General features: G+C 38.4%; 2 protein-coding genes across 4 annotated transcripts in view; one reads left to right on the plus strand and one right to left on the minus strand.

The window, feature by feature from the left end:
* Positions 1-5841, plus strand: part of LOC143154320 (uncharacterized) — a 38168-nt gene extending 32327 nt beyond the window's left edge. Inside the window, exons 4-5 of the mRNA XM_076326327.1 lie at positions 3517-3968; positions 4056-5841. Of these exons, the coding sequence (XP_076182442.1) occupies positions 3517-3968; positions 4056-4848 (1245 nt within the window). The 3' untranslated portion in view covers positions 4849-5841. The remainder of the gene's footprint in view (positions 1-3516; positions 3969-4055) is intronic.
* LOC143154324 (uncharacterized) lies at positions 4631-7234 on the minus strand. 3 transcript variants are annotated; one of them, XR_012994045.1, is made up of 2 exons: positions 5978-7234; positions 4631-4876 (listed from the first exon to the last, which is right to left on the minus strand). XR_012994045.1 is itself a non-coding variant. In XM_076326336.1 (2 exons), the coding sequence occupies exon 1, from the start codon at positions 6588-6590 to the stop codon at positions 6120-6122; it is 471 nt and encodes a 156-aa protein (XP_076182451.1). In that variant the 5' UTR covers positions 6591-7234; the 3' UTR covers positions 4631-4876; positions 6117-6119. The 3 variants fall into 3 exon arrangements, 1 of the variants encoding a protein (XP_076182451.1); XM_076326336.1 differs by having other exon boundaries at positions 6117-7234; XR_012994046.1 differs by having other exon boundaries at positions 4731-4762.
* Positions 7235-25609: the final 18375 nt, after the last annotated feature.

Raw genomic sequence — 25609 nt, forward strand, 5'->3', positions numbered from 1 at the left:
CGCCGAAAAGTGTCGAGATAACGCTTTATCGTTGCGTTAACGCGACGCACGACCTTTAAATAAATTAAGTGCACAGGATGGTTCTGGTGAGTGCACTCCGTGCAACACTGTTTTCACCGAAGATGGAAAACAATCGTGGAAAATTCTCTACGATTTAACGATTTTTATTTCTCTATGATACGATTCTTCCTCCGGATGCATCTTGGAAAAATATAACGATCTTCTTTTTCAAGAAAGTTATATGTAGAATTATGTGTAGAAATAAATATACATTAGGTAAAAAGACGTGGTACAATTGTAAGATATATGTATGTTCGGAAAGTGATTTTATTCTCCAAAATGGAGAATATATCATTTAATCAAATGTTTATACGTTCTGAGAAAATCGTGTTTCATTTTCACAAAGAAAAAGAAATGACTTTCCCAACAACCTAAGAATTTTTTAAATAAAAATAAGAAATGACTTCTTCGGTCATTCTGGGTATAAAAAGGTTAGGCTCTAAATCATGGAAAACTATACTTTCGGAGATATTTCATTTTTGTTAAATATTGTAACTCGAGCGTTTAAATCGTCTACCGAAACGAAAGAACAGAAAGCATTTTGGTGTTTAGAAAATCACACAAGAAAAATTCGAAAGGATTCAATCTTCGTTACGTTCTTGATCAATATTTTATTTCTATGGTGCTTCGTCTCGCCGACTGTGCAAAATTTCCTCTTGTTTGTGATAGAACTCGTCTAAGAAAATGAGCAAAATCCCAAGAATGCAAATATCGTTTCGTTTCCTATCGAGAATACCGCGCTGCACATTGATGCTATACGTATATCTTAACCGATTTAAGATAAGGATTTACCGTAGACCACATACGCTCGTTATGCCGATCAAACATTCCATTGTTCGTGAAGGTGCACTCGCTTGTTCACGAAATTTTTCCAAGTATGTGTGTCACCTTCTTTTTACCGTACGAAAATATACAATATTAAAGAATGACTGAAATCTAAAGTGTTAAATTTATTTACTATAAAATTATCGACAAAATCTCGTTTCTCGCGAAGCATTATCCGGCGCAATGTCCGCTCTACGTGGCAATGGTACGGATATTTTAGTTTTTGATATTTTTAAATCTGAAAAACCAAAACATTTGCATCGAGCTTCGCGTGGAATAAAATATTCGGAGATTGGGTAGCACGTTTGACTTCTACGTTGCACATCTTGGTTAATTATGAAGAAAACGAACTGGAAATTGTTTCTTAAGATGTTCCGTGTATCGTGATTTACAAATATGTGTTTAACTTACTCGATTCAATTCACATCGTTACATCGTATCGTGAATTAAACGAGGTTGTACAATTTACACGTTACATGAACATTTGAAATATTTTGGACGTAATGTAAAACTTACAATCGATGCATCGTTTATAATCAATATTTAATAGGATAACCCCTTTTGTTTTATTACACATTTCCATCTAGTTTGGACGTATTGAAAATCATTTTTCTTTAGAAATTCTGTAATTATCGTACGTTCTTCTTTTTATATTTCCATCGTTTGGACGTATTGAAAATTATTTTTCTTCAGAAATTCTGTAATTATCTCTCGTTCTTCTTTTTATATTTCCATCGTTTGGACGTATTGAAAATCATTTTTCTTCAGAAATTCTGTAATTATCTCTCGTTCTTCTTTTTATATTTCCATCGTTTGGACGTATTGAAAATCATTTTTCTTCAGAAATTCTGTAATTATCTCTCGTTCTTCTTTTTATATTTCCATCGTTTGGACGTATTGAAAATCATTTTTCTTCAGAAATTCTGTAATTATCTCTCGTTCTTCTTTTTATATTTCCATCGTTTGGACGTATTGAAAATCATTTTTCTTCAGAAATTCTGTAATTATCTCTCGTTCTTCTTTTTATATTTCCATCGTTTGGACGTATTGAAAATCATTTTTCTTCAGAAATTCTGCAATTATCGTACGTTCTTTCGATCTCTTTTTCAATCGTTCTTCCGAACGTATCGATATCCCATAAAATAATCCCATAAATTCTCAATGGGATTCAAATCTGGAAATCCTGGAGGCGAATCTAACACTTTCGATCCGTGCTTTATGTTTCTGGTAATTTAAACGATTTTCGAGTATCAATTGCACTTCGCAATAAAATGTCCCTTTAAATTTGTTAAATAGTTATTTTTGTCCAGGATTTCGTCAATGAAAACAAGCTCCCCCGCTTCACCGCTTGGTATGCACTCCCATACCATAACATTTCCTGCGCGGGGTTTAAAAGTAGCTCGCAAGTTTTGTAACTTGGAATTTGGCTTACACCACACCGTGCTTCGTTCATCCGTATGAATAATAATAAATTTACATTCATCAACGAAACTGATATCGTCTCGTCGTGATTTCTTTTCGAAAATTAATTTTTTCCCAAACATCGAACATTGTTTCCTACTTTTACGAAAATCGTATAACGTTCTGATAAGTTTTCCACTCGTTCATCGTTTATATGCCGTGTGTTAATAAGGACGATTGTATTTTTCGAGATCGTTTGTTTATATCAAGAATACTTCGATGTAAATCGTACATTCTGGACTCTTCGTTTTGAAGATGCTTTTGCTATTGTACTTTTTTTCAAATTGAGCACACTAACGTTTCGATTATACGATCTCTCTTTTTTACAATGAAAAATTACGGCTTGACGTAAATTAATCGAAACGTGCTTATTTTTGCGACACATTTTTGCACGCACAACCGTATAACGATTAAACGGTGGAGTAGAAACGATTTATTATATTGCACTCGATCGACTGTGTTTTTAAACATACCCCACGTTTCGAATCAAGTGTTTCGGAGAAAGAAATATTTGAAGAATTTCTGTACAGAGCGTTTTTTAATTCACGGTACAACAACAAAAAATGTAGAATAAAATGTTGTGTCGGTTTTAAAGATACTCGTTTCTAACAAACGGATTTCACAAGTGAGTACCGACAGCTGTACTTCAGTTTACGAATACAAGTGCGCGTAACAAATTTATTTGCAATTACGTTTATTAATTGAAGAACCGTTGAAAGTGACCTCTCCATTGCTACATACAGTGCACCAAGTTCCGCTTGGTTGATCAGAAGAGACGTTTGAATACACGATAATAATGTATTCTGACACTTGGATCGTTCGAAGACCTGTATAATTTTTATTCTTTACAACTGCAGAATACTTTCACTATCTTTCGCTTAAAATACTTCTTTAACGTGACTAATGCAAATGGAACGAGATCCGGCTTATACTGCGATTCGTTCGATCGAAACTCAGATCGTGTACACGTGTACTTTATGAATCTTAAAAACCGATTTTTTCAAAGAACGAAATTTCAAAAGAAAGTTTTATTGTACATCTTCGGTTTATTTTTTATTGTAATAGTGACTAACGTTCGTTTTCACCGTGAAAAAATAAACCGACAAACGTTTATAGTTTGGATAATGTAAGAATTCTAATTTATAATTCTTTTACTGGTTAAAATTTCAGATAGAGGCAAACAGACAGATGTATCGTTCCTTAATGGAGCAAGTTGTGCGCTTCTTGGATCGAGCCCGTAAAAGCTTGGATATTCTTCACGAGAAGAATAATCTTAAGGACAAAGGTTCGACCGGACGTGTTCCTCGTAGTCGGAGTGTGCACACCGTGCACGCAGATTCTTCGCCAAATCGTGGCATCTCGGCATCCTCGTCTTCCTCCTCAGATTCGTCCCGTTTCACGAGAGCAAAATCTGTCACCCAGATCTCACCGTGCACCACAGGCTACCGCGAATTCACTTGGTCCGTTCTGCGTAGAAACGATCCGGTACATTGCACGCCACCTCGTAACAAATCTCAAGATCTCAATAAGACGCACGAAGGTGTTGTTTATAGAAGACCGAAACAACTGGAGCTAGATCCCAATGATGTACCACCTGAAAAATTATCCCAGGAAGCATTTAGGTATGTGAACATTAGATTGAATCTCGTTCGATCAACTGATACAACTCAGATTTTACGTATTTAAGTTTTATGAATTAATTGTTGCAGGTTAATGAGAACCGTTCAATCACTGTTATCGATGAGAGAGCCTGATCTGGCCAGGATCTCGTCGCTCGAAAATAACGAATTCTCTCCCTCGCCAATAGACCACCACCGTCACAATAACCACCACAATGAGGTACCACTCTCGCTACAGAATAGTAATTTTGTGAACTCTACAACCTTAAAGGAGGCTACCGGTTACATCAGACGTCCCAGCAGCGATCGCGGGAATGAATCAAGCGGTACAGACAATGATAGTAGAACTTGTTTCTTGAAGTCGTCGAATGTCGTCGAGGTCGACCGAAATTTGCAGAATCTTCTTCCGGATGTCAGAAGATCCCTTGACGCTACCTCGCTCAATTCAGGAAGCAGTAAAACTACCGAAGAAGAAGATGGTCTTCCGAATAATAATTCTCTCAATGTTTCACTGCCAGAAAACGATGGTATGTTCATGTTTATGCCAACTTCTACACCAAATAGATGCACTAGGAAAGTTGAAAAGAAAACTAAAGAAAGGTCTTCGAAATCGAAGCCAGCTGCTAGCGTGAGCAGTGTAGAGGACGAAAGTGGATTCTCTTCTATGAGTTCGTTTCAAGAAATTGGTTTACCTAGTGCTCTACCGATTTCACCCATCAGAGGCTGTCACACAGAAGTTGGCCTGCCGGAAGTACCTTTAGAAAAAGCAAGACATCGCAGATGGTCTTCGACTCCAACTGAAATTCAAACTCTCTTCAAACAGCATCGAAATAGCTTTACCACTTCGCAGACTACAGCCGAATCTCTGAGCGTTTGGGTTTAAGCGGTTACACAACCATGTAAACTGATTTCTAAAGAAAAAAGGTCTAATGAGTGTACTTAATAGATTTTTAACTTAAGAATGAATCGACCGAATGATGAATGCAATTGAGTAATCGTATAGTGCAATTTTTTGTAAATATTTTTTTCAAATTAGTGCCTATTCGTTTCACATTTTGTTTATCTTTTACCAAAAATGTTTATAACAAAAAGTAATTCAATTAACTCGTGATTTACTTGGACAGATCTTCCGCTTTTTGTACTCGAACAAGATTTTGTAAACAAGTTGATTCAATAACGTAGAATAAAAATTTGTTCGATGCTTTATTAGGAAACCAATGTGTATGCATGTGTAACGAACGTCGTATGTATTAGAAAAGAAATAACGATTCTTGTTAACTAGACGCAAAACATTTTGTAAAGTTTGTATTAAGCATTTACATTTACAAGTAATGTAAACACTGTCAGATTATGCTAATTCCAAAAGTACAATAAGAATTTAAGCATTTTACAAGAATGTTCACGTTCAGATTCGAAAGATTTTTACGTTGTAAGTTGGAAATTAACGCGTAGATATAATTTTCAGTGAAACATCTTTTTGCGTTCCATGTCACTCAAAAATATTTCAAACTATCATAATTCACAGGCGTTGAAAATTAATTTTAATGTGTAAGACTTTGTGTTCAATTTGTATTTGCAAGTATTGTCATGCTATAATTAATTTATCATTAATTGTAATCTGCTTTAATTTTCATAGATTTGTACATAAAGATTGCTTTATAAAATATTCAGCATACAACAAATAGAGAAGATTTCATAGTCAGAAATAAAATCACTTTTAGTCCTACAACTGATTTCAACGTTAATCCATAAGCACTTGACGTTTTTGGATTCGACACGTTACTCCAAAACAAATTTAATTTATCATATTTTAAGTACATATACACGCAGACGAACACACACACGTATCTTAATTCATGTTTAAATATACATATACAGACTAGACAAAACAATTTTAATCTTCAATATCGATAAGTTTCTATGTTAAGTAGCTTATTTACCAACAGTCCTTTATGACCTTATGACATTATTTTAGGTTGTAATAACAAATTATTCCTTGAAAGGAAACTAACCACCTTAAAACCGTCTCACACGTATCGCACAAACAATTCTGACGCAATTAACAAGCGAAATATTAAATTTGAACGAAGGTTCGAAGTTAAATCGGAGAGAAACACGCTGAGAAGCGATACGATAAAATGACAAATCAACCTTTCAGCGATTCGTGTCCTTGAAGTTTCGTAGTGCATTTAGAAACGATATCAACGAGGAAGAATAATGTAAAATAAAGAAAGACGAAAGAAACGTCATGATCGAAGATTTCACGCCGATCATGGCTAAGAAGTCACCGACGCAGGGTAGCGCAGTTGAGGGGAGGGCGAACGGATGCGCGCGCATTGCGATAAGGCAAAAGTAAAGACAGTGTTCGTTATCAGTACGGCAGGCGTCGTTCACTTGTTCGCGAGTCGGTCCAGTGGGTAGCCAGGAGATTGCGCCACCAGCCGAGCCACTTTTAGATTGATTTTCAAGAGCACCGTGCACAGGGTAGCGCTTCGCGTTTATTTTAACGTGGCCAGAGTGTTCGAACGGGCCGCGACCGTCTCGGGTGATAGTAGAAACAGCGTGACGAGGTGAGAGGTTCGGGTGCGGGCGCCTTTTCTCTCTGCCGGTCTGGAAGAACGTCATTCAATTGTGTCCCACGGGAGGCACATCGTTCCCATCGTCGCGCTCGCTGTTATTACACGTTATCCGCGTGTGCTGTTTCTGCTCCACGTATACAGTTGCAGTTCGCGTGCACGCATATAAGTCTATCTATATATCTCTCGTTCGCTCTCTCGTGCGGTGTTCCGTCTACGAACGGAGTGTGTGCGTCTGTACCTCGGAACGTGCGGCTTCGTGGCGCAGTGCGTGAAATGAGTGACAAGGACCGTTCCTCTCCCATCCTCGTTGAAAACAGCCTCAAGTCGTTACTCGATCAACCTAGTATCTTTCCACTGATTGGTAAGCACCGATACGATTTTCTTTACTTTACAACGCACGAGTATCTTTAGAATGCTCTTCTTGACACGGGCTCGATATACTTCCCCCTCTCCCCTCACTTTATCGTCTTCTAGAACACGCATTCTTGCTTTTCTTCAAAATTCGCGCAAATACTACTTCAGCGCTGACTAGCGGCAGTCGAACGAATACAAAACACGTTTTTTTTCTGCGCGTTTGCACCGACTCTAAACGTGGTCATCCGATATATTTTCTTTGCACACGGGTGTCCTTTCGTCGTGACGTTACAATTTTTCGCAAATTGTTTTAATTATTCGCATCATTGGTCGGTGTTGCGGACAATGCAGAAAAAGCGAGGGAAATAAATATTTGTCGGAACAATGTACAGAAGTGATAAAAAAAAGAGAACATTGAGTAGTAAGCACGCATTTGTGTTCATTGGTTGCGCCGGCGCTCGGTTCTCGGTCTCTCGATTAACCTCGTTTGGACCCCGTGGTGCACCACGTGATGTTACCAACCTAACCTCACTTTCACTTACTCAACCTGCATCTATACACTCGGTTCAGTTCGGCTCAATACGGCTGCTTCACGAAGCGGTATACTAACCTTTCCGATTTGACCATGGAATGAGCGCTATTAATGCCATGTGATAGACTTACGTGGAAATTGGCAATTTCGAGGCAGAGCGAGCGATTGACGCGTATATCGAAGACCGATTATTTCTACGATCATTTCCTCCTATATCTATATAATTAACATTTTTTCGAATATTTGGAACGAGTACTGTTATCTCCCTTTCGATCGTTTTGAACAACTTCGTGAAACACATATGTACGTACGCACGTATTTTTCGTTTATCAAGAAGACAGAGTGGGGGGAGAGACATAAACACAGGGAAGTGAAGTAAAATGTTCGTTCGTAGTATTTATTTAGTCTATTATTCAGCAATGGTATCCGAAACGACGTTCGTAATTTTACGTTAACTTTATAAGTGGAATTAGAAACGCACTGGACATGGATTCGATTGTCCATTTACCGTACGTTTCTAACGATTAATTTAAACTGCAACAAGCGAATGTCTTCGTTTTGTAAAATGTAACAGAGTTTCTTCGTTACTTCGATTTGTACCGCGTTCGTTGTAGCATGTCAATCACGATACAAAGTCCATTCTCGACGTGTCGAGGAATAATAATTTGACTTTCTTGCCGAGCTGTATTAAGTGTAGAACAAGGTTCGAGTCCACTTCAAGTAATTGTGCTTTGCGCAATCGCAACGTTCGCTCGATTCAAGTTTGTCTATTAGTAAAGTAAAAGAATACACGCGATCGGTGACACGGTGCAAAAAATATGAGAAATTGAAAAAATCTTGCCAGCGTTAATTATTTCAGTAGCACCACATTAATAATTTGAAACGTAGAGATGGAAAATTAAGGACAGTTCCCTGACTCAACGTAATGACTTACTTCCCATTCAATTTTGTAACCAGTTTCATACGCCGTTCGTGACGAAATAGGTTTCATTGTAAGGTGACATCGAACGATTATAGCGACTCATTTTCGTCATAAAGAGTATATTTAATAAGTCGCTTTTCGATATTAGACTAGTTCGAACTTAATTTACAGATACGAGTTCTTTCAATATTAAAGAGCGATTAAAAAATAATTGAATATCTTCAAATATTAGTTACTTAACAACCAAGTCTATTTCGGAGCGAATTAGATTACAAACAATTGTGACACTGTTCTATTGTACAAAATCTAAATATTTTTATATTAAATTTAGTTATCGAACGATACGTTTATAAAAGTATCTGAATTTCTCTTCGTTATCTTGTACAGTTGGCAGTGTTACTTATTGCTAGTAATATTTTATATAATTTCTTTTAAATGCTTAGAAAGTATCAGGGAACCGAACCAGCAGGTTTTTCGTCTTTTCAGCTGCGTACTTTAAACGAATAATCTATGTTTATTTTGTAACGATATTATTTTGATCGAAGATATCGTGCGACGTGAATGAGACAGGTTATTGAGATACGTATGTATATAGAAAAACGTTATCAATATTTTGATACTCGAACTACTGCTTTGAGGTTAGTCGTTTCCGAAATTATCTTTTCAATCTTAATCGAGAATTTTGCGAGAGTGATGACATTTATCGTTATCTATGCGGTGACCGTTCCTCTTAGTCATTTTCGATAGTTTTATCGCGCTAAAGTAATTTCTAACATATTTTTAATAACATATATTTAATAATATATATTTAATAATATATATTTAATAATACATATTTAATAACATATATTTAATAATATATATTTAATAACATATATTTAATAATATATATTTAATGATATATATTTAATAATATATATTTAATAACATATATTTGTCTTTTAATAAGACTTTTAGTAACATATATTTAAAACTATCGTGTCTCTATCCTTTAGAATGAAAGTCAACGCAGATTTAGATTGACCTTTGAAAATCATTCTCCGAAGAAACCTCTGACAAAAAATTCTGGAAGAACGATCTAGAAAAAGCTCATTAACAACCACTGGATACAGTGTTCGTTCCCCTAACGACGGTACAAACTTCGCCCTATTCAGTTTATCACAGAAGACTATTTACCTCGGCTTAGCCAGTTAAAAGGTCAACGAATGATTAAAAATTGTGGCGGTTGGTAATTTTGTGGCGAGCCGATGCTGCTGGAAATATACAGTGTCGTTCATAATTATTCGAACGATCAAAGTATTATTCTAGCCTACAATAATCGCTTCCCGGTTATAGTATCAATTAGGGTACACACGTTGAGATTCCCATTACCCGAGATTTTCGATCGCGTACGACCGAGTAGACGTTACGATTTTTTTTTTTTTAATTACGATTTTTTTTTTATTTTACGACATCGATTCAACAAACTATCGTTTCGGTAATACCGAGTGACCCGTTTTAATTTATGCGCGCAATTATCTTTCGAACTGTTCCTTGTTCGATAAAATATATATATAGTCTCATTTAAAGGAACAAAGGTTACATCTTCACTTAAGTATAACTCGTGTACACCGTAACGTGTCTACTTCGAATCAGAGTAAGTTCTATTTTGGAGTAAAATATTTTATCGAACGAGGAACAGTTCGAAAGATAATTGTGCGCATAAATTAAAACGGATCACTTGGTATTATTGAAACGATAGTTTGTTGAATCGATGACATAAAATATTTAATAAGTATATATATAGGTTATATATATATATAAAATAGGCCATAATCTATTTTTATTTTTAAATTACAAGTTTCGATTAGGGACGCTTTCGTTAAAAGTAAGTACACGTTTGAAAATTAAATTATGTGTTATTTTACTCTCCAGTAGAAAATTATAATTGTTTAGTCAAGTGTGTAGTCCATTTTGAGACGAATTCATCGATACACGATGTATCTTCGAAGGTTATTCGCGATCGTTTTAAATCTTTCAACGCTGAACGTCTAGAAAATGTTTATATTCTGTATTCGAAAGGACGACCTTCGGCATCGATACATTCGTTTATTCAGTTATTGAACGATGCTTCTATCTCCTTGAGAGTTGTCCTGCAATTTGTTGGCAGACGTCCGTGATCCAAGTATCATCAAGGGTGGTAGGTTCTTCTCTGTTAAGTTTATCTTTTGCAAAATCCATCGTGACTACAAGATGCGAGAAACGTATTCACTGATCGTTGTATAGGGAAAATCGAGACATCCTTCTCGTTATAGTCTTCGATTTCCACGTCTTTAGATTCGTTCCTGTGGGTACAGTGAATTCTTGTTTCGCGATCGGGACCGTGCAGAGCTTACAGCGCGTAGAGCTTATAGTGTGTAGAGCTTACAGCGCGTACAGCTTACAGCGAAGTATGGCTTACAGTGAAGTAGAGGTTACAGCGCGTAGAGCTTACAGCGAAGTAGAGCTTACAGCGAACTAGAGCTTACAACGCGTAGAGATTACAGCGAAGTAGAGCTTACAACGAAGTAGAGCTTACAGCGAAGTAGAGTTTACAGCAAAGTAGAGCTTACAGCGAACTAGAGCTTACAGCGAAGTAGAGCTTACAGCGAAGTAGAGGTTACAGCGAAGTAGAGGTTATAGCGAAGTAGAGTTTACAGCGAAGTAGAGCTTACAGCGAAGTAGAGCTTACAGCAAAGTAGAGCTTACAACGAAGTAGAGTTTACAGCGAAGTAGAGCTTACAACGAAGTAGAGCTTACAACGAAGTAGAGCTTACAACGAAGTAGAGTTTACAGCGCGTAGAGCTTACAGCGAGGTAGAGCTTACAACGAAGTAGAGCTTACAGCGCGTAGAACGCGAGCGATTTACTCGTTTTTTATACCGCGTGGGGGCACGTAATTGGAACCACTTCGATTACACGATAAATAATCATTTCAACGAACGATGTTTCGTTGAGAATTGAATTACGAGACGTGTAAGCTTTCGAAGCGAATCATTCTTCGATAAGTGTACGCGTGAAGGACATTCGCAAGATCGAGTTCGTTTTTTAAACGAAACGAAGACTCGTATCACCGATGCTCACCGACGAATCGTTAAGGTAACTTTTATAGCGATAAAGACTATCGTTCAGGGACAGAATAAACCGATGAAACGATGAATACTCGTCTTTTCGAATACAGAAAGTGCAAAACATTTTCTGGACGACCAGCGAAGAAAGACTTTAAACGATCCTAAATGACATTAAACGATCTTGAAAGCCCAACATAGGTCAATGAATTCATCTAGGAATGAGCTACACGCCTAACTAAAAGGTTAAATAATGACTTGTAACGGAAATCTTGATCTTTCTATTATTAATTTATTTACGTTTCGTTGCCTAAACCGAACCAACCCCTGTAGTCCTCTACAGTGAGGATCGATCTTCTTCTTGTTGACACAGTTTGCACGATGGTGTACAATTTAGGGATAATTGTTGCAAAGATCACAGTGACTACGAAAAGACACCTATTTAAATAGTTTAATTTAAATAGTTTTATTTAAAAAACCAAAGTCGAGGAGTCCAGTTTCTTCGAAACGGAGCAAGTTCCATTTAATAGAACGTAGACAATAGAAATTCTCTTCGTCTTTGAGATTTGTTTGCAATAATTGTTACAATCACTTGTCACGCTTTCTTGTATTTGGTTCCACTGTGTATAATACACCTCTGGTTAGAATCACGTGTCGACGTAACAGGCCAATGGGATTCCGATTACGTGACGATCCGTTGTTTACATCTGTGTTATCTTTATCCCTTTAACCTTCGGACAATGAACTCCAATACTTGCTCGATTGTTGAACGCGGGACTTGGATCCCCCGAGTTTTATATTGTATTATTATATCTCGACTCTATTTTCATCAAAAGGGAATCCTCGTGGCTCGAATTATAATCTAAACACGAGTAAGACGATCTAAAAACGTCTAATCACGACGAGGAGAACCCAAATTGTTCAAACTTCTATTTCGTGACACGTAATAAGTATTTATCAAACGGAAGGTAATGTACAACAAATTGTATCGCGATTGCAGTAATCTCAGCTTAATCGTCGTTGTACTTACAATTCTATTCGCTTAGAATTATACTTGAGTAAGGTATCATTTTTTTTTTTTTCGTCCAAAGTCAGTTACTGGGTCCATTTAACGAAATACGATATCTCGTGTTCGAGAATAACTTTTCAACCAATAGACAGACGAAGGTTTTACGATGTATGTAAAACAACGCAATAAATCTAAATATATGCATTAGATGCACCTTCTCGATTCGTGGTTCTCAAATAATCAACGTACATATATTACACCGTCTATAGAACGTTTCGATTCGTTTTCTCTCGAAGGAAGTTCGAGGTCGTGGCCATTAGAGAGTTTCATTTGTACGTAGCAATTGAAGATAAAGCATCGAGAAAAATCTACTAGAATTAATTTCAGTTTCCTACAATTATCGACTCACTTTTTACCAGCACAATGCATCGTCTATCTCGTCTCTTCTTGTTGTAACTATTCTCTTTCTTCGTTCGAGTTCGGTTCGTCAAAAAATAGGCTACTCTGGGTGACACTTTCACTGCTGGGTCCCAAATCTTATGAAAGTTAATCGTATATTGATGTACTTTGTGACAGAGTTCGTTTTATTCGCTACTCTAGTCAGAAAGTATCAACATGTCCTCCTTCGTGGCAAAAGAAACCAAGTACTTTAAACGTGAACCACTAATACTCAACAATCGAGTATCAGAGTTCATTGTCCGAAGGTTAAAGGGATAAAGATAACGGATGTAAAGAACGGATAGTCACGGAGTAAGTAAGAATTAACGAAAGAAAAATGTTTGTAATTTATGAAACGTGTCAAGTCTACATTTTCAGAGAAAATACACGTTAAGAGGATAGATCACAGAGAACGTAATTTGGAATAGGTGTGTGACCTCGTGTAAAGAAACAGTGTCCACATTCTTTCGAAATTGTCCACGAAAATCATTTGTCAGAGTTTCTTAGAAATAGAATTTCCTTCAATTGGTATTATTAACGAATATATACGAACACAGCGAGAAAAAGTTACAAAAGTTCTCTTTGCACTCAGTGGTTTCCTCGTAAGCCATAGACGATGGACCAAGATGTTTTTGTGCAAGATGATTTCTTCAATGAAGTTTCATCGAGGGAAAAAAATGTCCAAATGTAATGGTTGTTAGTTGTACGATCGGTATGGTCCAGGTATGAACCGCAAACATTTGGCATTCGTCGAGTACCGAATGATTAATGTGCTTTGTACTGATCATTCGGTGGATACAGTTGTCCCTCGATAAAACGCGCACTGCTGGTTCGCGCGGAGCTCTTTAAGGAGGGACAGTGGCGAATTTGTCCCTGGAACTGACCTTTCGTATCTCGTGTTCGCACTTGCGAAACCCAACCATGTGCGAACCATTTGACGTGGAAAGTAAACGAGACGTAATATATCAAAAGTGAACGCGGTTTGCATTAGGGTAAAGTTGTGCTCGCTACGATAGTACTTGGACTAAAATTGGAACGATACAAAGAAGATTAGCACGTGTAAGGTATTGGAGCTAAGTTTCCCGTTACGAGAACCTATTTTTATTTCTAAATTACAAGTTTCGATTGGGGACGTTTTAGTTAAAAGTAAATACACGTTTGAAAATCAAATTATGCGTTATTTTACTTTTCGGTAGAAAATACAGTAAAAGAATATTCGGTTTCTTCGAAGTAAATTGAAAATTATGGTTATACGAATATATATATTTGAAAAATGGATTCTTAATAAGATTATGTAATGGATCAATAAGAAATTGAATTTGTTCGTTTCTAAAATTTATCTTTTTACTCATTGGAAATATAACATTTATTTCTTCGCCATAGTGATCTTTGCGGGCACATTGGTAACACTTTGTACGATTAATCCGTTGTTCACCACGACAGACAGAAGTCTCGTTGCTTTAACCGCCAATAGTATTCAATTTGAACACCGAATCTCTCAATACCTGCCGTTCAAAAATATTACAACGTATCGATTATTAATATTTCATTTAAACCAATACATTTTACCCCAAATAGATAAATGCTTACATAGGGTGAATCCACTGTTGAAAAATACGTGTTTCACGATCAAAAATACGCGTCACTTGTTTAACGTAAAACAATCGAAACTAGTGAAATAGTTCCACTTGTTGAACGTAAAACAATTGAAACTATTGAAATAGTTCCACTTGTTTAACGTAAAGCAATTGAAACTAGTGAAATAGTTCCACTTGTTTAACATAAAACAATTGAAACAGTTCCACTTGTTTAACGTAAAACAATTAAAACAATTGAAACAGTACCGTGTTCGGTTATCATTTTCTTCGTAAGAACTGAATCCGGATCGAGTGGTTGAACAAAGCCAAATGAAGAAATATAAAAATATAATTGTATCACAACGAGAGAGTATTCGTTGTGTCACGTGTCGTAGATAACGGCGAGGTTTGCTCCGAGCCAACAATCGTACCGAGTGTGAGGGCGTACATACGAGGTGAACAGTTGACGAATATGTATTCGGGACTCGGCGAGGACTGTGACGAATATTCGGCACTCGGTGAACGTGGAATGTGCGCAGTCGGCTTTAGACCGAAGCTCGCGTGTAACGTTCGACGAAGAGAACGCACCGAGAACAAGCGAGACGGATGGACTTCAAAGCGACATCACCGGCGCGCGAAACGAACGTTTTCATATTTTTCTTTCTATCGACGCGAGAGTATCGCTAATCGCTCGACGAGGTTCCCCCGATGAAAATAAATCCAAACACGACCTCGTTCGGACCACTTTTCATCTAACCAACTCGTACGAATTGTTCCCGAAATACCATCGACAGCCAGTATTTCGGGTTGCTCATCGATGTTGCTTCAACGAGGATCCAATGAAAAACACAAAAGGTTTCGGTACTTTTATTAACTCTCGAGAAACAACAGTGAACGATTGGGTTACTTTAAACGAGGTACCTATCGCGCGCGAAACAGGGTAAACGCTCTCTCGAGCGTGCTTTGTCACTCTTAACGAACCGTTAAAGGGTCAACTCGAACGGATAACAGAGATCGGTGGAGCTCTTCTTACGTACGAGAAATGTCGCTCAATCGTTGTTGAAGTTCAACGGGCCGTGTTCTTGTTTCCGAATCCTAACGACCGTTGGTATCAGCGGGGTGTCGTCGGTGGTCGGTACCGGAGGGCTCGAAGCGGGTTGATCTCGTTCGAGCAACGTTCGTTCGAACAGCTTCGAAGGTCTACGATCTTCTTTTTTCTTCTAAATGCTAACGATCGAAGCGGCGGGGTTTCTCGACCAGCCGAGAGTACACCAGTTCGATCCTCTTCCACGAGAAATGTCATTTGAGCGGTCTTCAACTTGAGCGGTCTATGGTCCCTGTGTGTACATGTGTGTGTCTGTGTGTGTGTGTGTGTTTTTTCTTTTTTTGCGAGGCCTAGCGGACGTTCGGAGCAGCGAGGCCGCTTGCCTCTGGCCTGGCGGTGGCCTCCAACCGAGTACCGCTCTTCTGGCAACCGGCCAAAGCTTATGCCAGGTTTCAACATACCGGTCGACATGGATATTTTCGGGTTTGCGGCGAAACGACAACCGCTGCCTACTCTTTCCTTGCTTCTGACCTCGTCGGGCGACCGTACGCCATCCCCTTGTGTCTCTCGATCTTGAATCCGATCAACAGCCGCGTACTCTCGCTTTCACGTCGCGTTACCTCGTGTAGGAGACTCCATTTTATCGATTCGAGTACGCAAGCCAATTCGACACCGGTGTGCCGGTCTTCACGAGCTACGAGGTTTCGTCGTTGTGAGAAGTGGACGGAGGAGTGTCTTTACGAGTACAGGAACCGCGGTACAGGGTCACCGGGACAGTGTTTTTTTAACGAACAATGTTTCTCCACGAACAATGCTAGGAAACGGGTAATTTCGAACCGTTCGGCGTTAAGTTTTCGCTGAAAGACCGTAACGCGGATCTCGAGAGAGAGAGAGTCTCGCACGACGAGAAAGTTTGTTAAAAAAAATATACCCGTTAGCGACGTCACCGACAATATTCGGTGAACTTCGAGATGGTTCGTTGGTTCGTTCGGACGATGACGCCTCGTGTGCGAAATAATCAATGAAATCGGCAGGTGAGTCTCGCGGGGTATAGATTCGCGTTTCACATGTCAAACACGGTTAAACGTAACAAAATTACATCGACGAACTCGTACTTCGACGTGATCAATTCAAGGGTGTACTTTGATTCTGTAAAATTGTTGCTAACGTGGGTGTAACAACCGACACAACCCGTTCACCAACTTCCCACCCGCAGATGCCAGCCGATAATAACTACGGTTTTATTTTCGTCAAACGACACGCGGACAATGTATTTAACGGTGTTCGAGTAAGTGGAACGTGTCCGAGGTTTACGATTAAGTAAGTTTCACAGGGGTGATTCGTACACGCGGATCTTGAGTTTCTTGAGATTGGAGAAAGATTGTTTTCGGTCCTGGTATTCGGGAGTTTCTTTCGAGAGAAATTGATTAAAGATTCTAATCAATCGCGAGGTGTTTGCAGTGATGTATCTGTGTGTTTGAGTGTTGATTTTACAACTCGGGTGGTTGATCGGTTTTTTTGGACTTCTTGTAACACGTTGATTGAGTTTGGATCAGGGCTGAAAGTACTTGTTGATTTCTTTTTAATAAAATATTCGAACGGTTGTCGAACGTTTCGCGAGAAATTGATTAGAGATTCTAATTAATTGAGAGGTGTTTGCAGTGATGTACCTGTGTGTTCGAGTGTTGATTTTACAACTCGGGTGGTTGATCGGTTTTTTTGGACTTCTTGTAACACGTTGTTTGAGTTTGGATCAGGGCTGGGAGTACTCGTTGATTTTTTTTTAGTAAAATATTCGAACGGTTGTTGAACGTTTCGCGAACTGATCGGGAATCTGTGTATTCGTGGTGTTCGAGACGTTACTGTAAAAAGTGTTCGATTTTGCACAAAAGATAACTATAATAAGTCAAAGTGCCTACGATGCTACCAACACTTCCTACTTTGTAACGTTTGTCTCGCCCAGATTTCAACTATCGTTATTTATCCTCGAATCTCTCGCAAATTTTAAATTTCTAATTATTTATTTGCAACATTCTATCGATAGACGATTGTAATTTCAATTGTGACTTTTCACGAACGAATAACACGTTAAATATTGCTTTTCCTTTTATTCGTGATTCGAGATTCGTTTAGACAGTTGCATTGCCTGTTTATATACTAGGCGATAATAGTCCACGAGTCGTAAATTAACAATCTCTTGCAAATTTTAAATGTTTAATTATTTATTTGCAACGTTCCATCGATGGACGATTGTAATTTCGATTGTGACTTTTCACGAAACAAATAACGCGTTAAAAATTGCTTTTTCTTTTATTCCCAACGTTCTGCAACGTTTGATGCTAAGTTGTCGATAGAGTATCATCTCGTCCAGATTTCACCTATCGTGATTTATCTCCAAATGTGTTCGTTAATAGTTCATAACTCGTAAATTAACAATCTCTCGCAAACTTTAAACGTCTAATCATTAATTTGCAACATTCTGCAACGTTCGATGCTAAGTTGTCGATAGAGTATCATCTAACTCAGATTTCACCTATTGTGATTTATCCTCGAATGTGTATGATAATAATCCACGAGTCGTAAATTAACAATCTCTCGCAAACTTTAAACGTCTAATCATTCATTTGCAACGTTCCATCGATGGACGATTCTAATTTCGATTGTGACTTTTGACAAAAAAATAACGCGTTAAAAATAATAGCTTTTTCTTTTATTCATGATTCGCAAAGTTTCCTCTTGCACGTGGCTCAGCTATATCGAAATTTCTTCTCGAGTAAATTAACAATCTCTCGCAAACTTTAACTATCTAATCATTCATTTGCAACATTCTCCAACGTTCGATGCTAAGTTGTCGATAGAGTATCATCTAACTCAGATTTCACTTATCGTGATTTATCCTCGAATGTGTTCGATAATAGTCCACGACTCCTAAATTAACAATCTCTCGCAAACTTTAAATATCTAATCATTAATTTGCAACCTTCTGCAACGTTCCATGCTAAATTGTCGACAGAGCATCGTATTCTTTCCAAAGGTATTTACGTTTCGTTTGCGTGAAATTTCTTCTCGAAACAGATTGGTACACAGTTATCCGGGCAAGGGTTGTTGCCGTTTGAGGGAATTGCAGCACGCCAAATGCATACCCTTCTATTTCTCGGCAAACTTCTAGTTGTCGCGCGGCTGAAACGTTAGATGGCGTATATCGTTTGCGTTCCGAGAAAGAATTTCGATACACGTGACGCGACATTAGTGCCCAAGACACAAGTACGTTCAATGTTCATGATAGATCGTCGATCCGTGGATCGAACCATTATTCACTGTGTGTGCATTTTCAGAATAAATTCCAACAGATGCTCTCGAAACAGATTAATTGGAAAAACTCCCAATTAAGAGAATTTTACTCATTGGAGAACTTGTTTCTTACGTAATTACCGAAACAAGTTTGAAATAGTATTACAAAGTTTTCGAATTAAGACCAGAGCGTTTTCAGAAACAAAATAGTCGATATTTCGGAGAAAGATACAAAGGTATAGAAGGTAAACACAAAAATAATGTACGATGTGCATACAACGAAAATAAAATTGAACACAGGGTGCAGTGACGAAAAAAAAATATGAAAAATGAAAATTTTTACGAAAAATGATACAGTACGTATTTCTGTCGTATTTATGAAACGTTTACGATGAATCGATAGTATCTTTGAGAGAAATACCGAGACTATTTTCGATATTTTCGATAGGAAAATGATTTTCACCTTGAAGGTGGTGTCCCCCTTCTACAATTGGAACACAGGATTCTCGTTCGTTCCCAACAGTCAATTTGTTCGTACCACCGTGGACTCGACCGTATATAGATTATACCCTGGAGATATATCAGTATTCAAGATGCTAATAAAATACTGTCACATCGACGAGCAACCGTGTGGTTAGCCCCAAAACGAGCTTCTTAATTAATTCCAGGGTATGCTGATAAGATTATTCAAATACTGTTCGGAACAGGAAATGTATGTCATCTGATCCCAACATCCGGCCCTAAAGGGTTAACGCGAACGTGTCAGTTCAATTTCGTCGGTGTCCCTTTTAGCGTTAGACCTTCCTCGGTCACGTAGACCTTCCGTGCTTCGTGGTTCAAATTTACCAATAATTTCCACCGTTATTTTCATTATCGGCTTGAACTTTCATTCTTAGCGGATAAGTGTACAGGGTGTCTCGTTTTCGAATACATTTTTCTCGAGAACGAATCAAATCACCGAAAATTTTCGGTGCAAATTTTCTTCTTTACGTTTTCGTTCTGTTTTAAGTTCAGTATCGCTAATGTTGTTCCACTGATCGGTATTGTTGCACATAATTCCCTACGTTTACTCTGTAATCCATGATTTTGGAATTCGTCAATTTGCAACTTTTTATTTCCTTAATTTTGTTCTTGTCTTTCATAAAGAATCTCCCGATAAGTAAAATACCATTTCATTATTCGCAATACTGACAAATTTAGCAAAATCCGTTACGTATTACTCCGATTGATTAGAAATTGTCATTTTCAGTTGAAATAAAATAATTCTGGTAGTGTCATTTTAAAGAAAACTTACTTCTTTCTAAATTTCTAAATTAATAGAAATAAAGTAGCATTCGTCATTTTTAACATAAGCGATAAAACAGCTCGAGAGAAGGGTAATTCTACCGATTATTAATATATTTGTATATATTTTTACGTTTCGATGACCGTCACTATCGATGGACCGTGTCAATTTCAAACATCTACGATTATTAATTTTCAAGAAACTCAATGTGTTAAAAAGAAGTCAATTCTTTGAATTCCGCAGCTCCATCGATTGGTGTTTCTAAATTTCTTTCGAAACGAAGGGTAATTCTACCAATTATTAATATATTTCTATATATTTTTACGTTTCAATGAAACGTTCAGCGTACAACGATCGATGGACCGTGTCGATTTCGAACGACCATAGTTATTAATTTCCAAGAAACTCAATGTGTTAAAAAAAATTCAATTCTTTGAATTCCACAGCTCCATCGATTCGTGTTTCTAAATTTCTTTCGAAGCGAAGGGTAATTCTACCAATTATTAATATATTTCTATATATTTTTACGTTTCAATAAAACGTTCAGCGTACAACGATCGATGGACCGTGTCGATTTCGAACGACCATAGTTATCAATTTCCAAGAAACTCAATGTGTTAAAAAAAATTCAATTCTTTGAATTCCACAGCTCCATCGACTCGTGTTTCTAAATTTCTTTCGAAGCGAAGGGTAATTCTACCAATTATTAATATATTTCTATATATTTTTACGTTTCAATGAAACGTTCAGCGTACAACGATCGATGGACCGTGTCGATTTCGAACGACCATAGTTATCAATTTCCAAGAAACTCTATGTGTTAAAAAAAATTCAATTCTTTGAATTCCACAGCTCCATCGATTCGTGTTTCTAAATTTCTTTCGAAGCGAAGGGTAATTCTACCAATTATTAATATATTTCTATATATTTTTACGTTTCGATGTTCAGCGTACAACGATCGATGGACCGTGTCGATTTCGAACGACCATAGTTATCAATTTCCAAGAAACTCAATGTGTTAAAAAAAATTCAATTCTTTGAATTCCGAAGATTCATCGATTCATATTTCCCGCGAAATCGTTCGGAGCGTGCCGACGTACGTTTGAATCGATCGTACGTCGTTGGAACGAAACGCTAGCCAAGTGGTCGCGCGATGTCACTAGCGATCGCCAGTTCGCGCTATATCGTCCGGCACACGTGCTACGAATCTACGACCACCCACAGGTCACTGGAACAAAAACACTATCCGTATGATCGCGCGATATCGCGCGATGTCAGTGACGGTCACCGGCTGCTGGGAAATCGCTCACGGTGCGATCTAAGCATCAAATTATTGACTTGTTCTTAAAGTGATTTCGTTCTCCAAAATGAAGAATAGATAATTGAATCAAATCTTACATTTAATACACTCTGAAACAAACGTGTTTCATTTTCATTGGAAAAAAACGAAATTACTTCCCGAACGACACAATACTTTACTTGTGTATCAAAAGTGCACACTTTGAACAATACTTTCGTCGATTTTTATAGAGAGATGTTAACGCAAGGTAGATGTCGCAATTATCGTCACTTTAAGTTTAAATATAGTTCCAAATTGGGCCACGAGGTTGCTTAACGCCTCTTTTATTCGTAAACATTCTTTTTAGATGTCGAATACGAGTTACAACGATCAGAAACAGAGATGGTTTCAGTTACAGAGGGAAAAATTGTTTCAATTATCCGGAGAATAGTAGCTCTTAGAGAAGATATATTAGACAAATTAGACATATTATATTAATATCATATCATATGACAAATTAATTAATATCGACGATGAGAATTACGTCGATTTACTCGACTCGTTGAACAAACAAACCTTTCGATGCAGGTGCAACGAGAATTCGAGTATCAGGTGTGGAAGACCTAATCGAAAAGCAACAGAAAGGATCGTTTTCAATGGCTACTTTCTATTTGTTAACATACTCGAGGTACGGTAACGAGCAGCAAGTTATGCCGTTCGCGAGGCTTATCTGGTCACAAGTTGCTTACTCATTATTACGCCAGCTTAAATAATTTACGATCCCGGGAGAGGGACACGTGGACATTTCCCGAGCGTGGCTCGAGCGTATTTACGATCCTGTAAAAGGGACCCCGCCGATAAGATAGCAGCAGTGATGTAGAGCTCTCCCGATTAGAAACGAAAACGAGCCTCCGTGAGAAACGATAAGTTGTCAATGACCTGTCACGAGTACAAATCCCGAGATTTTTCATCCTACGATTGAAACTTATTCGGGAACAATATGTACAACGTGTGAGAAAATCGGTCCAAGTCGTTGTTTTCCAACACAAACTGTGTCAACAATTGCTAAAATTGTACAGTAAAATATATATCTATAGGAAAAAATATGCCTATTCCTCTGTCATAATAATATATTCCCTGTGGATTACAGATGGAAATATAGGGTGGTCTTCTTAAGGTCACGACGCGTACAAAAGGAAAAGTCAAACCAGCTCACACCACGGAACACACACACACACACACATACGTTTTCTCGAAAACTCTTTTTTAACTTTTTCTCGATACCGATCGACTCACATACTCGGTCTCTGGTTACATTTTTGGCGGCGGTTTGAAAGTTTGTTTGTGGAAAGAGAGAACGGAAATATAAGGAGTGGGGATATAAGCGTTTCATCCCGGGCCTGCTAGTGGACTCGTCAGTAAGGCATCCTAGCAGGCCCTGCCTTATACGCCGGGACATTGGAAGATCGGTAAGAGGTCGTATATATAGTGATCGGAGCAGGTACGGAAACTTGCGGGAAACGGTTGGTGGTGAGTTTCCCTCTGGTGGCAAGCGTGGGTAGTGCCGCCACATAACCCCCTTGCCAGTGGTAAACGATACTTTGAAGTTCCGTCCTGATGTCCCAGTGGCGTAGGTATTTGTTCCGTTGTTCGGTGGCACAACAGGCACAGGAGGAGGTTGTCCAGAGCGGTGGAAGAGAAGAATGCTTCTTTTTCGTAGTAAGGCCCAGCTGCTGTCGATTACGGAATACGCGTGGCGAGCTTCGTTTGCTCAAGCCGCGTTTTTGCTTGTTGTCCGACGTTGATGCGTGAGCGTACCGGTACTTATGAAACGCATCCGTGTGGTCGGTGAATAATGTCGACTAAAGCTGCTTTTGCTTTCCTCCTGGGGTTGATCCTGATGGTTAGCCGGAAGTATAGCGTCGTATCGTCGCTGGCAGGTTAAGGAGTCAACCCTCGGAGAGGGGGATTAACGAAAATCGGCCTTTACGTTGCGTTCCATCCATCGTCTTGTGCTGCACCTCTACTGCTGCTGTGCTGTTGTCCAGAAGGTTGCGTGTTACTAGACGGGGTCACCACTTTGGCGGCGCTAAATTCGAAGAAGTATGTAAGGAAGGGAGAACGGAAATATAAGGAAGTGGGGATAAGCGTTTCATCCCGGGCCTGCTAGTGGACTCGTCGGTGAGGCATCCTAGCAGGCCCTGCCTTATACGCCGGGACATTGGAAGATCGGTATGGGATCGTATATATACCGATCGGAGCAGGTACGGGAACTTGCGGGAAACGGTTAGTGGTAAGTTTCCCTCTGGTGGCAAGCGTGGGTAGTGCCGCCACAACAGTATAACTCATCTTTTGTCTTTTATACAGGGCTTCAATGAGCTATCGATTTACCGAAACAGTCGCTCACTCGATCGAAACTTCACGCGATTCGCTCGCGCAAAACTCGTCCCTACATATACAGGATCGTATTCGTTCGAACAATTTTCAATACTTGCGCCAGGGGATAAGGAATATTAACCCTTAACGGTCCGATGTCGAGTCACACTCGACATCGCTTTTCCTTCTGGCGCGTCCGATGTCGCGCGTGGCTCGACATTGTTTTGTGTTCTGTCGCGTCCTGTATCAAGTTTTACTCGTATTTCAGTTTTACTGTGTCTCAATTTTAGACCGAATAAGATAAGATAAGAGCTACGGGACAGAAAATTTCAAATGAGCCGTGCATCTTGAACTTCACGCCTTCGCTTCAGTCTTTTCGAACACGGCGCAGTGTACAGTTCGAAGTCGTAGCAGAAGAAAGCGTTTTCAAAACTTACATTTTTACAAGAACATTTTATTTTCTAAAGAATATCGCTATAATTTTATTTTATATACCCACTAATTCACATGGTACGCATTTGCGAATCCAGCTCGGTCCTGCTGGAACGAAACGGTGAAGAGCGTTCGGTCCGCAAAGGGTTAAAGTTTCTTTAGTTTACATCAGTGGATGATATTTAATTCTATTGCTCGCGATGAATAATCAGGAGCAATGGTTGCACGAGTTTGTTGCTTCTAAGCTAGCGACAACAAGTGAGAATTACCGTAGATGGATTAATCATTGGACAGATTTATGGGTTGGTGAGTTAATAAGAGCTTCGAAAAATAATCTTGTAACTTGATATTCGTAATACGAATATTGTTATTGAAATTTGTCGGAGGGTTGAGGAAATTGTTTACAATTCTTCGTTTGGTAGGCGTGTTTCCATTCGGTGCCTTTTTATGCGCGTGTATGGGTGTGTCATAGTTTAAACAGACAGTCGAGTTAATGTAATTGGACGAATCGTACAAGTGTGCGGCGGCGACACGAAGCCTTTACACCGTGCCTCAAAATATGGCTTCCGCGTCAAGGTTCTTGCGGATGGGACAGAAAGTTGCAAAGATTTCAACTTTCCGAACATTTGATCCCATGGACGAGTGTCTAGCAACTTTTGAATGCACTGGTATCGATCTTTATTACGGAACAGATCGATACTTGTTCAATTTGACCCTTTTGCTTCGGTGGGCGTATATATACGACCTAGAAGAATGATCATTCATATACGAACACATATATATATATATATATTATATAACTAAATATAAAGTTTCATATTTTAGAAAGTAAAATGATATTATCAAATATAATAAATATCATTGACCGTTTATATACGAAGAACGTATATATACGCTCTGGAAAAGTGGTCCCTGAGGTACGAAGAACGTATATATACGCTCTGGAAAGTGGTCACTGAGGTACGAAGAACGTATATATACGCTCTGGAAAAGTGGTCGCTGAGGTACGAAGAACGTATATACACGCTTTAACAAAGTGGTCGCTGATATACGAAGATATATATACGTTCATACAGTATCTACTTTTATTTCATACCTTACACGAGATATTTTGGTTAATATTGTGTTTGGTTATAAATACTTTAGAAATTTCGTTATATTGTATTAAAAAATATTATACGAGCATTATAACATAATGTATAAAAAAATAAATTACGATTCTAAAGTTTTATATTTTATAAAGTAAAATGATATTATCAAATGTAATAAATATCATTGACCGTTCATATAAGAACGTATATATACGGTCTGGAAAAGTGGTCGCTGAGGTACTAAGAGCGTATATATACGTTCTACAAAAGTGGTCGCTGAGGTAGGATGAACGTATATACACGCTCTGGAAAAGTGGTTGCTGAGGTACTATGAGCGTATATATACGCT

Source organism: Ptiloglossa arizonensis, chromosome 14, assembly GCF_051014685.1.
Source record: "Ptiloglossa arizonensis isolate GNS036 chromosome 14, iyPtiAriz1_principal, whole genome shotgun sequence".
Lineage (NCBI taxonomy): Eukaryota > Metazoa > Arthropoda > Insecta > Hymenoptera > Colletidae > Ptiloglossa > Ptiloglossa arizonensis.

Excerpts from the sequence above, each read along its gene's own strand:
- LOC143154324 (XM_076326336.1), bottom strand. The coding sequence starts at position 6,590 with ATGACGTTCTTCCAGACCGGCAGAGAGAAAAGGCGCCCGCACCCGAAC.